The sequence below is a fragment of the Vespa mandarinia genome, unplaced genomic scaffold (genome assembly GCF_050613455.1).
Source record: "Vespa mandarinia isolate Hongniang unplaced genomic scaffold, ASM5061345v1 scaffold_62, whole genome shotgun sequence".
NCBI classification, from domain to species: domain Eukaryota; kingdom Metazoa; phylum Arthropoda; class Insecta; order Hymenoptera; family Vespidae; genus Vespa; species Vespa mandarinia.
The window spans coordinates 20,526-36,591 of record NW_028197196.1 but is presented as its reverse complement, the minus strand read 5'-3'; the positions used below and the strand labels follow the sequence as shown (position 1 = coordinate 36,591).

The 16,066-nt window shown below is 30.1% G+C and overlaps 1 protein-coding gene across 1 annotated transcript; it reads left to right on the top strand.

Moving 5' to 3' along the window:
* Positions 1 to 1,897: 1,897 nt before the first annotated feature.
* On the top strand, positions 1,898 to 4,382 carry LOC118450116 (fatty acyl-CoA reductase wat-like; the record flags this gene model as incomplete). Its single annotated transcript, XM_085664535.1, has 8 exons — positions 1,898 to 2,128; positions 2,362 to 2,610; positions 2,703 to 2,848; positions 2,959 to 3,068; positions 3,139 to 3,334; positions 3,429 to 3,668; positions 3,761 to 4,018; positions 4,105 to 4,382. Coding segments are annotated over 8 exons (1,536 nt in total), but the record flags the coding sequence as incomplete, so codon positions are not given.
* Between the last annotated feature and the right edge of the window lie 11,684 nt (positions 4,383 to 16,066).

The following is a 16,066-nucleotide window of genomic DNA, read 5'->3' as shown; positions in this document are numbered from 1 at the left end:
CCTGTCAATTTTAATAAAATATTCTATCTAAGAAATTTTAAATAATTTCTATTGCAGGTAGGTATTACAAAATGTTTTCTAATTCAACATCGAGCTAACAATCATTAAGTTAATTTATTAAATTAATTAAACAGTTTTTATTTAATGCATTTAAGAATCCATTCATAAAAATAAAAAAACACGAAAAGGAGAAAGAAATAATTGCAAAAGAAGAAGTTTGCTCGCTGAAAGCCCTGTTTCAGTTAGATACAAAGATTTATCCATACAAGATGGATAGAAAAATTCGCGTCTCGAACACATCGAAAAAACTTAGCTTTGACCAATAGACTCTCGCCCAATCTCGAAAAAGATCAGTCATAAAGGCTTCCTCTATTCTATAATCGAGAAAGACGGCGAAGAAAAGCTTATAAAAACACAGCTAAAAAAGTTACACAACACACTCACTCTGCTGTGGTCCACAGGTGGGACTTTCCTCAAAACAAGTTGAGAGTTACTGACGAACTCCGCTAGTGGCTCCGAAGTGACGCACAAAGAAATTTTATTACTGTTAACCTTGGAAGTTTATTATATAGGAATAGCAGGCCATCTAAGCACTTGCGAGAAACATAACAGTGACTCTCGATTCCTACCTAACTTTGCATTTTATTCGAACAACCATAAAATATAAATTTTAATTTAATACAAAATGATTTATAATTTTAATATATTTCATTACTTATGACTGACTTTATAATATATATATATACTTTGTAAAATTTTAAATAACTATTTACAAATCACAAAACCCCTATTTTTTCTATATTCAGATACAAAATTAGAAATATTTCAAAGAACTTAATCAACAAATGTACGAGAAAATAAAGTAATACATTAATAATCATTAAGATACTTTTCAAATGACTTACATCGAAATATATCTGCACAGAAAAAATACAATTCGAATATAATTAGTATGAAATACTATAAAATAAAAGAAATTACCTGAAGGTTTGAAATAAAAAATTATTTACGCTTCTTTTCTGATAATCTAAACATTCTCATAGTTTATTTCTCTTCCTACATATTTGTAAGAAATAGAATAGGTCAATCGTTAGCAATTAATATAATTTAAGGAGTAAAAATTGATTAAATATGATACAAATATGTATATATTAATAGATTTACAGGGTTATGAACCGATTGGAAAGATTCATTTCAGACATTTTCTAATTAAGATTGCTGACAACTGAATTAAAACTGACTGCCTTTTCCTTCTTCTTCTTCTTCAGCGATAAAACACTATTCCTTTAAAAGAAGCAATTGCACAATAGAAACACAGAGGAAAAGTGTGAGATATATCAAGATGCGGCAATATCACATCAGTACCAAGAATTTATCGTAATATGGAAGAGCGTGTCAGCAGAGGTATAGATGCATATAACTGAAGATATTTACTAAGACTACAACGGAAATACTATCATATAATATTGTATTTAATAGTTTTCGAATTAACGAGGATACCAATTATCGAGCACTTTCTATCATAACGAAATTGTCTATTTTAAATTATAGAAATGTATTAGGATGAATAATAGGTGCCATGAATGCTTTTTAATAATCGATATTAAGATAGAAAGAGCAAACTCATCGGAATAAAAATTGTGTTAATGATAATCAAACGTTTGATTATAATATCTTCGACTGACTCATGAACTTGTTTACATTATCCTTTAAACGATTAAAATAAATAAATACGATAGAGAAACAGAAAAGATTTCTACATTTACGTTTATGTTTATGTTTTCAGATCAATTGAGAGAAGCAAATATGATAGACGTACTGCCAGAAATAGACGAACAAGAAACAGCCCTACCGGAAAGTTCTTTGAGAGATGCTAAATCTCTCTAAATAAACTAAATATGCACCTGTATATATTCAACCCATCGAGGATAATGACAAACTTACACCCATTCAAAAATTTTACAGTGGTCAAAGTATTTTTATAACTGGTGGAACAGGATTCATAGGAAAGTTATTGATCGAAAAATTGTTAAGAGAATGTCCCGATATCACTTGCATTTATCTTTTGATACGTACAAAAAAAGGAAAAAGTGTGCATCAACGCATGGAAGAACTAATCGAAAATTCTGTGAGTTATTACATCTATTACAGGGATTGGTAAATTATTATTTCACCTTTGACCCAACTTTAAAATTATCTCTTTCTATTAAATAATATAATTAGTATATAAAATAAAGAAAATTGAGAAACAAAGTACTGATCTATCATAACCAGTGGAAAAAATCGCAAAAAGTCGTTTTCCTGTCATTTATCATAATGAACGTGAGAGAGAAAATAATTACAACTCTGTCAACTTTCCAGTTATTTTCGACTTTGAGAGAGAAACAACCAACATTCCAGAATCGTATAGTCCCAATCAAGGGCGATTGTACTTTGCCGAATCTCGATATCTCAATGGTCGATAGAGCTACATTAATACGCGAGGTCTCAATTATTTTTCATGTCGCCGCAACCGTTAAGTTCAATGAGAAAATAAAATTGGCGACAGAAATCAACGTTCGAAGTGTAAAGGATATAATAAATTTGTCCAAAGAAATGTCAAAACTAAAGGTGCCAACTTTGTCCTTTGTATACGTATTAATAACAATCAGGGTTTTTCAAAATCTGACTGTAACAAATCTTTGTTATCCTTAAATTTTCAGAGTGTTGTGCATGTATCTACGGCTTATGCCAATTGTTTTCATATTCCACTCGAGGAGAAATTTTATGACCCACCGATAGATTCCGATAAGTTGATAAATTTAGTGAACTGTTTAAATGAAAAATTGCTCGACGATATTACCCCAGAGTACGTTTATATCTCGGAGTATCGATTGCTTAGTTTCATATTTAGTCACAGAAAATATGAAATGAATAGTTAGAGCACTTAGTTACACTTACACAATTGTTTAATTGTAGATTAATCGGAATATGTCCAAATACTTATGTTTATACGAAAACAGTCGCAGAGAATTTTATAAAAAAGCATGCTGACTCTATACCGATTGGAATATTTCGTCCAGGAATTGGTCGGTAGTAATGTAATCCTTACAGAATAAAACAATAAATGGTGTATGATAATCAATTTAATATTCCTAGTTACATCCACTTATCGAGAACCTATTCAAGGATGGATCGACAATGTGTACGGACCAACAGGAATTACAACAAGTATTCTAATGGGATTAATGCGAATTCTCTATTGCGATGGGTCGATAAATATGTACTTGGTACCTGGTGATTTAACCGCCAATGGAATAATCGCTAGCGCATGGGAGATTGCAAATAAACGAAAGTAACGACAAATACTCGAAACAATATTTTTAGGATCAAATTAAATAATGATATTAGAAAATATTGAATTAATTCGTCTGTATGAATCTTTTTAGATTCAACGAAGATATTCCCATTTACAATTACGTATCAAATGGCAATCCATTAACTTACGGCAGATATATAGAAATGATACTTACATATGGAGAATTGGTACCGTCTGAAAAGGCAATTTGGTGCCACATCTTTGAAGTAACAAAATATCGGCCGATCTATCTTTTCTACGTATATTTTTTACATTTACTACCAGCTCTTATAATTGATACACTCTCTTTTTGCAGAGGTAAAAACCCAAGGTAAATTTTTCTTATCTAATTTTCTGAAGGGAGCGTATTAGAACGATAAAGAAGCGGAAACTTTCATCTGGCGATAATCCTTTTCGTTCAAGGTTACTCAGAATGTATAATAAAATTCACGAAATGTCAGATCTACTTAGTTATTTTTGTATGAACGAAAAAAAATTTACGAATGAAAGATGGAACGAATTGTTGAGGAAGTTGACACCCGAAGATCGTGAATTATTCTTTTGTGATATGAAGGATCTCGTTTGGAATACTTATTTTGAAACATATTTCACAGGTATAAGAAAATATATCTTAAAGGATCCTATTGAGACACTTCCACAAGCTCGTATAAAATGGCGAAGGTATCTTTCTTATTGCATTTTTACTTCATTTTCCCTCTGTTATTGATAATCACTTTCAAATAATATTGATTTTTCAAATTTTCAAGGTTTTATTTGATGCATCAAACGTTGAAACTTCTTATCGCATGTGTTCTATTTATCATCACATGGGCTATGATTTCCAGACTGCTTGTAAAGTTTGGATCTCCGTAAAAGAAGCAAAAATAAGCAAAAGAATGAAGGATGTAAGAATCAATAATTTCTTGAATGAAAATAAATCGATATTAAACGGTTTTTATTCGTGAAATCTCGGACAGATGTTGGGGTTAGAACTTTTTCCTTATATACTATACCATCTTTTTCATATAATATATAATTATTTTTTTATATTTAATTTTTATTAAATGTTAAATTGTGGCCAAATGCTTAGCCATGAGTTTCATTGTTAATCTCCTTTGAAACAATGTATCACTTTTACTGGATACTCTCTTTCTTAGTGAAAATTAAGATAAGACGAATAAGACAATAATTCAAAGTTTGTTCGACAAATACGTATTTTGAAATCGTAACTACTGAGATTTGTTGCCGAAATACTTACTAATTCCGTATCATTTTTACTGGTATATTCATTACTTTTTTGTGAAATGTATTCGCCATACTGACCTCAAATCCCAAAAATTTAACCGAAACATTGAAAATTAATTTCTAAATGTATAGTTTTTGATGGTTATGGATTGCGTACACTGATAGTTTAAACCTTCCGTGATTGAGGGGAAAAGGCTATCTACTTCTACTAAACATTATAGTTCGGTGTTACAGTGAGTACATTCGATAACAATATCTGTATGTGACATGAGCATAAGGGAAGAATGTTTGCTTCAAACGTTTATAATTGCGATGAAAGTACATCAATTTGAATTATGCAAAATGGAAAATACTTCTACAAATAAGTAAAATATATATTGATTTACATACAGTAATATCATAATTGTATAATAAATATGTTATACAAATTTAGTCATATTCCTCTATGATAATATAAGTTACGAATTGTGTATACATTGTAAAAAGTATAAAAAAAATGCAATTAACTTCTCTTCAGAATTTTTACATAAGCTTTTCTTCAACGCTTATATTACATGAGCTTTCTTTTATCTTATTATCTATCATAGTATTTTTCAAAATGACAATTCGAAATGTCCGATTGCTCACTTAAGTCGACTTGTAATTTATCGATCATGATTATAATTTGCATACTCTCATGTTTCGTCATATTATTAAACAACGATAAATCAAGATGAGGAGGAAAGATTGTAAGTCAATTATTTCCCTTTCGAATTATATAATACTATATATATTTCCAAGCTACAAATACAAGAATTCGCGGATTTTTTTTTCTCAATTCCACTTTCCACATTTTTGACAAAGACAATTATTCTGTAATACAGTTTCGATTATAAATAACCATTTTAATTTCTATTGTCATTAGAAATTTTTATGCTTAACGTCGAAAAATAAACAAAGTAAAAAAAATTAAGGATAGGTTAGGCATCACCGTGCGCTACATAGCGAGTTGAATGTACTCATTTTTTTAATCGTTTTGTGTATAAATCTATTTAAACACAATAAATTATTTCATATTCATCCTGTTCCTTTACAAATGAGTGTAAAATAAGGTATATTTATATCTATTATAAATAGATTTTATCGAACGAAACTAATCAAGTACACCATCGACTTTCACTCGCCTCATTAAAACAAATCATGACAATTAATTTTACGATTAATTAAACGATGAACGCTTGCCATTGAAAATCATTGTTCTTATCCCGTAACAGATAAAAAAAATATAATTATTCAATGCAAATTTTTTCATTAATCTTCTAAATAATCTAAACTTCTCTTTGTTCCCCTAACTCATCACTATTCTTTATAACTAAAAATATCTGACTGTTTAATTAAGTCGATTTGTTATTTACCGATTCTAATTATTATTCGAATAATCCCACAGTTCATGATTTTCTTACACGAAGATAAGATAAAAGATAAAGTAAAAAGAAATTATAAGATATGCCAAAAAAGAATAATAAAAAAATAATAAACGCACATGATATTTTTGACCTTTTTTTCATGACCATTCATTTCGGAAGGCGACTTCATTATGACATTAATGCATAATGTTAATATCGACTTATTATTATATATGCGTTAGACTATATGGTTTATTAACAAGAAGTTATAAATTTGATTTTCTTAACAAAACATAATTACGTATTCTAGAATGGATATGACTTTAAAGTAAAGGAAAGGGCCTGAACCATAAGCCAAAAAGTTACGCTCCTTTTTACATTCGCACGAAACTGATCGACAAATATAATTTGAAATGTACATTTATGCATATACGTACAGCTTTCGAATGAATAATTATATTTTCACAATATGAACAACAAAGGGAAAAATAAAAGCAACGGAAAAGTGGAAGAGTGAATGTTTAGGTAAATGAATGACTGTTATCTAAACGACGTAACTAGACTAAATTCGTCCACTTATGCTCAACTAGTTATATTACATAAGCTTTCCTTCCTTCGTTGTTCTTTTCTGAATAACCATTGAAAATATTCGACTGCTTATTTAAATCGAAATGAAATTTATCGTATCTGATTATATGTAAATCACGTTATCTCATATTTCGTGATTGAATTAAATAACCTTAGTAATGTATGCGTCATTTTTTTTTTAGATAATCATCAATTCTCAAAGATTAATTTATTATGGTATACATAAGATTACAATAAATCAGGTTATACGATATATTAGCAAGAACTTATAGAATATCATTTTCTTAATGAAACATATTTATTTAATTGGATGTTGGGAGAAGTGAGATAGAAAAGACGAAATAAGAATTTATAGTGCATCTGTTTTGTTTGAGACCCCTAATTCGAAATGTAAAAATGGGTCCTACATTGCAAGCTAAATGGTTTCTTATCTAAATGATATTTATATGTCTTGTCGTAGTTTGTCAATGATAAATATTCATTCTAAAAGCGATATTTATATACCGTAGGATAATGAGCTTTAGCCAAAAAAACAACAAATTCTTTTATTTAAATAAAAGATATAAATAGATTCTCTATTCTCTTGGATACTCGATAAAACTTAACTATTTTGTTCTCCTTTGCTCTTTTCTTTTATACTTTTCAGTGTATATTACTCTATTCTCTATTTTGATCTACTCTGTACTATTCTAATCTCTCCGCACTAATGCCTTATTCTTTATACTAATTATCGTTTCTTTCTTTCGTTCGCCCATTATTGTTTTCTTCTCATTATCGTATATCTTTTAGGATACGGATCTATGAACTATGTGTTTAGACAAAGTCCTAAACGTCACTTAATCTTCACACGTCACCACTCCATCGCTTATATACTCTCGCTTATAAATCGTTCGTAACACTCATATCTACATGTCTATCTTTTACCATATCTACATCAGGTCTACATCTCTATCTTACTAACATCATTCCCAGCACTTTTTCGACACTCGTACATATATACATGAATATTTTCTTAATTCTACAATACCTACAACTAAACCTATTGTATACATCTATATCGCACAAAGTTACATAAGCTTGTTTTTCTACTCGTATGAATTTTATCAATAACTTCAACTTGAAAATGCGAAGTCTACAGTTTACGTACAGTTATGTACAGAATGTACAGTTTACGAATGAACATGAATATTTTGCGATTTCAAGAGTAAAGAGAAAAATAAAAACAAAGAGATGTAGAAGAGCAAATGTTACATACAAAATTGGGGAGCATTATTCGATAGAGATCAAAACTGAAAATTTATCAAATTTAATAGGATTTAATTTCTTCTTCCACACATTTAAAAGAAAACAAACTATTGGTAATATTTACTATAGGTGATTTCAGTTATGATTTTCAAAATCATAACAATCTGCAACGAGAAAACGATTATTATGTACGAATGAAAGAGATATAACCAACACAAGTTTAAGAGGAAAGGATGATGAACTAATTTTTTTGGATCCGAGGTTACAACGATTTTATGTTTAATTCATCACTCGCCGTCTCATTTGTATACGATCTGTCGTATTCATGATCTACGTCACTATCGTCACACGATCTAATTAGCATTTTATCGAACGGCAGCTTAATTAATCAGTTTTTTGTCCTCAACACTTACCAAAGTGAATAATATAGTAAGAAAAAATTTGGTTTAACATTCCATGAATAAGAAATAGCATAATTAAGTATTCAGGCGCCACAATCTAAATCGAAGTCTGTTTTGATTTTGATAGAGAAGTATTTATGATCGAAATGAACGTATGTAGGACATTCAACCGCTAACAGTAGATAAAGTACGTGTGACTGCTTTGCGAAATAGAATTAAGAGGCAGTGTTTTCTTCTATTTTTATCAACTAAACTCGGTTTCCTTCCCTAAAAGTATATTCCAATTCTGCACGTACTGACTCTATCGAATTTTTTAAATAGTCGAAAAATAAACAAATATAGTGAACTCAATCGTAACATTTCATTTTTAAACTTTATATGAAAATATTTCAAATTGACGGAAAAATTAAAAGATAATTATAACAAATAACAAACTGTAGGTATCATTATCCATCGTTGTATATTAACTTACGGTGTAACGAATAATTTTTCTTTCACATTTTAAGATCATATATGACTTTTAAGCATTAAGAAGCAATATATTTTTACTACAATTTTTTTCTTTGACAAATCTGTATAATTATACAAATATAACTAAATTTAGTTATATTTTGGTGGAGGGAAGCTGGAAGTTTGAGGAGTATACAAAATGACTGAGTTAACATTTATCAATTCCAAACAATTTATTTATCAATTTAAAACAAATATTTTGAGCAAATGATAGAATCGAAATTTGAAACAAGTGTTTAATTATTGATAAAATCAGTGGAAGCCAAAATTTTATTGTGGTGAAATAAATTTTTTCAGTTGCATACTGCCAGTGGAATGTTATAAATTTTTAATAAGAAAACTAATTAACCTTTAAACTATAACATTACTATTAGAATGATATTTTAAAGCAAAATTCATTATTTTAATAGTTACAGTAGCTGACGCGTTATGTCTGTACTGTATGTGTATGAGTGTAACAACATGTGACAAGTTTCCTGAATATATTGGGTTATTCGAAATGTAATTTCGTTTTGTCCCGACAGAAGATTTTTATTTTCAAAGTGACCTAACTCCATTTATCTTCAAATTGAGATATTTAAGGGTTTGCGTTTCAATGAATTAAAAAATATACGTATAGGATACTAATGAGTCATACTACTTAAGTATATCTAAGGGTGTTAAATTTATAGTTCCTATTAAAATAGTGGCAATTATTAAGTGAATAATATCCGTTTTCTTATCAAGAGTGAAATTAGACAACTTTCAAAATTAACAATCAGATTCATTATAAAATTTAAAAGTGCCCAAGTCCATTCAACATAATTTAAGATGCTTCAAATTGAAAACAACAATACTTAATTTATTTTACATATCTTTAGAACACTTTGAAAACAAAATTTATGCGATTCAAAACATTTTTTAACTACATAACGTACAAAATTACAAATATAAATTTATTACAGAACAATTTACTACTCATCTAGATTTTGTGTGTGTGAAAGGGATTTGAAGAAATCATGATGTTCCGGTAATATACATCGTAATAGGTCAATCATGTCCTTGAATTTTGCTGTTGTAATTTGTCTGATATTTTTATACAGTGGTGTCAATACAATATTTTCGAACTTTCTTGGTCTACCCCGACGTGGTAACAAATTCAGGACTTTAAAATTTTCATTTTCATTCATTAATATCTTATAGAAAATTTTATACGGTTTATTTCTGACAAAACGCATCCAACATATTTTTAACCAGTTTATTGATTCTCCATCAGAATTCTTTACTCTTTTAAAAATTGCGTCTTCTAATAATTTTGTTCATACAAAATCTTCTTTTCTCATTTCATTTACAATAAAGTTATTACCTTTCCGACACTTTTTAATAACCTTGTAATAATCTTCGGGAACGAACAGTAAATTATTTTTTTTTAATGACATTTCTATCACGCCAAAATCTTTATCATTTGGTAAAAACGAATGTCCTGATATTAAAAATTTGTGGTCTATGATTTCCACATTATTTTTCAAAGTTTTTACCACATTAAAGCTACTTTAATGTTCCTTTTGCCCGGTGCACATGTCACTGTACGCTATAATTTGTCTTTCATTTCTTAAATTTTTAATATGTTTTAGGATGCATGAAACAATTTCTTGAGCACCTCTGGATGCAATAGTTTCATCCCAAACGTACATGTAAACATTATCGTTATGAAAATTGTTAATAATCCAAATTTAGAACATTCATATTGCGTTTGTAATATGCTACTGTGGTAGTCAACTTGGAATACGGTAATGCTTTTTGCAAGTCGAACGAGAAAGCGAAATAATAATCTGAATTACGTGATACTTGCCCTTGATCTTGTTTTAGTGAATTCCTAGCTGATTCTGCTAGTTTTAAATGGACTTCGTGTTCTTCTGTAAGTTTATTCTTTTCTTCATCATCATTTGATGCTTTAATTTTGATGTTTAATAAGTCGCATTTTTGACATGTATCTTTGCGCGATTGGTGGAAATGTAAATCAAAATCTTTTATAAATATTTTTCTGTAAGTTCGCTCATTAACGGCATTTATTTTATTTTCCTCGCAATGAAGCTTGTATAAATCGAACATTTTCCTGAGAGTTAGATCAGGATGTAGATATCTTCTATTAGGATTATGAGATCTGGTATAATGGGATTCAAATTTATCATACTACTACCAGAAAGATGGCAAAGATATTGGATCAGAATGGCCAATATATAATTTAATAAAATATTTGTTCATTATACGAAAATTGTCTTTTATTTTCACAAAAAAAAACGAAATTACTTTCCGAACAACACATTAGTAGATAATACAATTAATATAACGTTGATAGTGTCACGTCTTCGTGCGTTAGTCAACCAGAAACTATAAAAGACACCTCAAAGAAGAGAAACTCTTATAGGCACGAATACGTGTGCATATGGAGAGATATCATTTTTTCAATTGTTTCTCCTCTATCTTTCCCATAAGAATAACCATCGGCAGCTTGTAGTTGATAAGTAATTTAGATCTATAAGACACGTAGTAAAGAAATACGAGAAGACAAAGAAGGACAAAAAGTATGTGCAGGAATGCAGATGCGTCATACCTCTTTCACCTTTGGCAACGGAGCACTCCCAAGAGCCACGCGTGCAGAGATAAAGCTGACCAAGGAAGTATTAGGTGTCCCAAAAGTTTCTCATTATCCGTCTATGTCATCGGTTTCAGTCGTCCCAAAGCTATTTTATAGTACGTTTCGTTTGCGCCACAGTCTCTTTTCAAACTTTCATCCACAGTGTTAAACATGGATAGAGAGAGACGACATTTACGTCATCTTATGTTTCATTGTTTCAAAAAAGGTGATAGTATAAAGAATACTGTCGAAGAGATTTATATCATATACGGAGATGGTGCTATAATTATTACAAACGTTTGTAATTGGTTTAAAAAATTTAAAGGGGGAAATTTTAATCTGGAAGATGAAGACCGCAACGGCCGCCCAAAGACGATGGATACGGGCCTTATCAAGGGCATGCTTGATGAAAATCCGCGATATAGTATGCGCGAGATAGTGAACGCCACTAGGATTCTCAAAACAACAGTACATAATCACCTAACTAAGATGGGATATGTTAATCTCTGCGAATTTTGAGTTCCGCACTTACTAATGAAAACTAGTCTTATGAATCGCAACTCTACATGCGACTTGCTTCTCCAGCGACATGAAGAAGATCCGTTTCTAAAGAGGCTTGTCGCTGGAGACAAAACTTGGATTTTATATGAAAATGTCCATAGAAAACGCACTTGGTATAAGGACAATACAACTTCAACTGTTGCAAAGCAGGGATTACAGCCCAAAAAAGTTCTTTTATCCATTTGGTGAGATTGGAAAGGTGTAATTTTCTACGAGCTCCTTCCTCAAGGTGAAACAATAAATTCTACGATCAACTGAATCAATTGAAAGCTGCTATAACAAGAAATAGCCATAATAAATGAACCGACGAGGCATTATTTTTCATTATGACAACGTGAGACCACATATTGCATTAGCGGTAAGAGAAAAGCTCTTACAATTTGATTGGGATGTTTTACCGCATCTGCATACTCTCAATGATCTCGCTCCATCTGATTATTACTTCTTTCTGTCCTCAAAAAATTCTCTTCGCGATAAGCATTTTAAATCCAGTCAGCGAAAAAGTGCACCACCGGGATTATTTTTTGTCCAAAACACAACAATTTCGGAATGAAGGCATAATGAGGCTTCCTGAGAGATGGAAGAAGATAATAGAGCAAAAGGGTTCTTATATAACAAAATAAATAATAACTTAAACAGTAAACATTGTATATTCCTTTCACATTAGAAAAAAGAAACAAACTTATGGGATACCCTAATATATGCAGCAACAGTGTAACGAAATGGCTTATCGCTTGGAAATTGACGATAGTAAAATGCGCGAGAATGATTCTTGCAAGTATGTATGTGTAGGAGAGGCATGTGCAGGCGAGGACGCAGCAGAAAAAACTTAATCGTCAACACTTCATCGTCAGGACATCATCATCCACAGTCGTCTAGATAAATTCATCACAGTTAGCCGTTAAGATCATTTTGTTGGAGTCAGTCGCTAAGCACAGTTCTTTACAATTAGCAGTTACAATACTTAAGACTTATATTATATTAAGACTTATATTATTATTCATTGTAAATTTCCATCATCGATTTTATACTAAATAAATCAATTCGTAAAAGAGAAGAAAAGTGTGCGGAATACCAAGCATCGCTTAGCCCTATTATTCCTCAGCTATCGTTAGCAAGAGAAAACCAATTCAAGGATCAGTACCAGAGTCAGGAACACACGAAAGAAGTATAGACGCGAGGAACGATATTCGGAGCCTCTATCATCGTTTCATCGAATAAGTAAGTTAAAGTAAATCTTTCCTGGCGTAGTTCGATTGCCCTATTGTGAAGAAAAAAGAGGAAAGAAGAGCCTCGCTCCCGTGTAAGATTTCGAAACGATTGACCGAAAAAGAGGCGTGTGATTAGGTTGGTGTAATTGGAAGGCTGCAGGCACTTCGGTTACTCTACAGCCATTCAAGACACAACATCAAGTTGATGTCACAATAGCGAGACGAAGTTGAACTATCTTTTGAAAAGATTAAAATCTCTCGAAGTCGTTTTCCGTAACGACTACTTCTTGTCCATCCTCTTCTAAGAGTAATTCCATCATTTCTACTGTTCCAGATCAATCTGCGAACGTGTTCGTATAGATAAACTTGTAAGTCTTTTTTACTTCTTCATCGTACGAGAAAGGTTCTTTCACTTTTCTTTTGCTCGATTTTTTTCATCCGTATTATGCAGTTGTGGAGAATTCTGCGCGAGGAGAGATTGACCTATGTTTCATTTAGGTAATGTCCGTGTGACATAAATATAAATACAAATATAGATATCTCTCTCAACCTGGCAAATAACTGGAAAGCACTCATTCAAAGATATTCTAAACCTTTTCTGCACCATGGACATATATATTATAATTACATATTAATTCAAGAAATTAATACATAGCTTTTATATATTAGTTCAAAACATTATTTATCAATTTCTTTTTTTCTTTTATGTCTACAAAATACTAAATATTTAATATTATAATAAACTAATAAATAATATATTTTACAATAAAATAATTACATTATATATAATTCATTATTACAAATAATTTCATATACTTTATACTATATTTAAACTAAATTATTAATTTTTAATATTCCTTTTTTTTTTAATTCTAAAAATACTTCATATTTTTATTTCTCACTACCTTCAAAATTAATTTAAAAGAATTAATTTAAAAGAATTAATTTAAAAAAAAAAGACTAATTTAAAAGAATAGAATCGTAGAAGAACCTGTTAAATTGGATAAGTTCTCATCTGTGATGGAATATCGAATATTTCTTATGAATTATATAATATTCGCTATTCCGGATAGTTTTGCTTTTTTTGTCTCCTTTGACATTGATTTTGAAAAACATAAATATTCATTAACAATTTGTACATATGTAGATTAAATATATTCCAAGCTGTAGTTGTTGCTGTACTTCGTGCAAGTAAATAAACAAGCCAATATATCGTCTGCGCGAGATAAATATAGATATATGTTTAGTTCTAGGAATATGTATAGGTATACGAATGTAAATGTTTCCATTAAAATGATTATTTTTCATTGCCGACGGACTATAAAATGGATTTATGGGAATATTATTCAAATAAGAGATCACTCAGCTTTCAATGCAGAGATTTTTGCGAGCAAAAACATGAATTATAATTCACACGTAAAGCATATGACTCGGTCGTGATGTATTAATTATTTTTTTTTTAGAATTTATAATCCTTCCTACTTTTCTTGATTTATTTTTGTTCAATATGATCAAACGGCACGAGATTCTGCAAATAATAGTCTGCTTCAGTAAATTTCAAATCGACTTAAGTAAACATTCAGACATTTTGATAAATAATTTACAGAAGAACAATAGTGAAATGGACTATCAGAGGTAAATAAAGTTTAGGTGATAAATTTAATTGAAAATGAGTGGGCGAATTTTGTCGAGTTATTTGATTTAGGTACAAACCAATTTCATTCGCTAGATCGATTAACTACATGAAACAAATCGTAAAGAAAATTGGTATAGTAACATTATTTATTATTCAGAGGCAATAAAATTGTTGATCATTTAGTGGTGTTAAGCTTAATTATTTATTTTTAATTTAAAATTTATTTTTAATATAAAAAAATAAATTTTAATCAAGTCCATTGTCATGAAAATTTAAAAAGAATTCTATAGTAGAGTTAATCATATTGGCCTGTGAACAGATCACACAAGTTCGTTGATATACTCATGCTATCGAAAGCAAATAATTTAATATTTTCCAATCTTGATTATTTATTCCATGTCCAGTCCTAACTGTTTTGTAATATAGAATATTTTGAAAAAAACTGTTTCCCGTAATATTGTACTTACTTCCATTTCACTTCCGCGAAATAATGATAATTTTTAAAAATGAATATCCATATAATTTTATTTACTTTTAAAAATATTTTCCATTTTGCACAATTAAAATTGATGCACTTTTATCGAAATCATAAACATTTGAAACAGCATTTTTTCCTTGTACTCACGTAGTGTAGATGTTGCTCGACCGAAGGTTTCGAATTAACTGTAAAGTAGTTAACATTACAACCTCTTACATTTCAAAGCTTAAACTAACGGAAATCAAAATGATAAAAGATTCTACATTCACAGATTAATTTTTGACGTTTTCAAATTCTTAAAATATACTACGATGATGGCAGATATCATGGGTTGTTCGGAAAGTAATTTCGTTTTTTTTTTGTGAAAATGATAGACAATTTTCGTATAATGAACAAATATTTTATTAAATTCTATACTGGCCATTCTGGTCCAATACCTTTTGCCATCTTTCTGGTAATAGTATGATTCCATGCACATAAAATTATTGGTCTTTGCTGACAAAAATAGATCGAGGTGATTTTTGACTTCCTCATTCGAAGTGAAGGTTTTACCGTCTAAAAAATTTTGCAGTGACCGAAATAAATAATAATCCGAAGGTGCCAAATCTGAAGATTATGGTGGGTGTGGCATTATATCCCATTCAAGCTGTAAAAGCTTTTAGCGAGAGACCAAACTTGTATGAGGTCTCGCATTATCTTAGTGGAACACTATACCTTTTCTGTTGTCAATCATTCAGTTCGTTCAGCTGATGACAGTAGACTTCCGAATTAATTGTTGTGTTATCCGGTAAAATCACAAAAAAAAATGATTCCTTTATAATCCCACCAAACAGACAGCATCACCTTTTATTG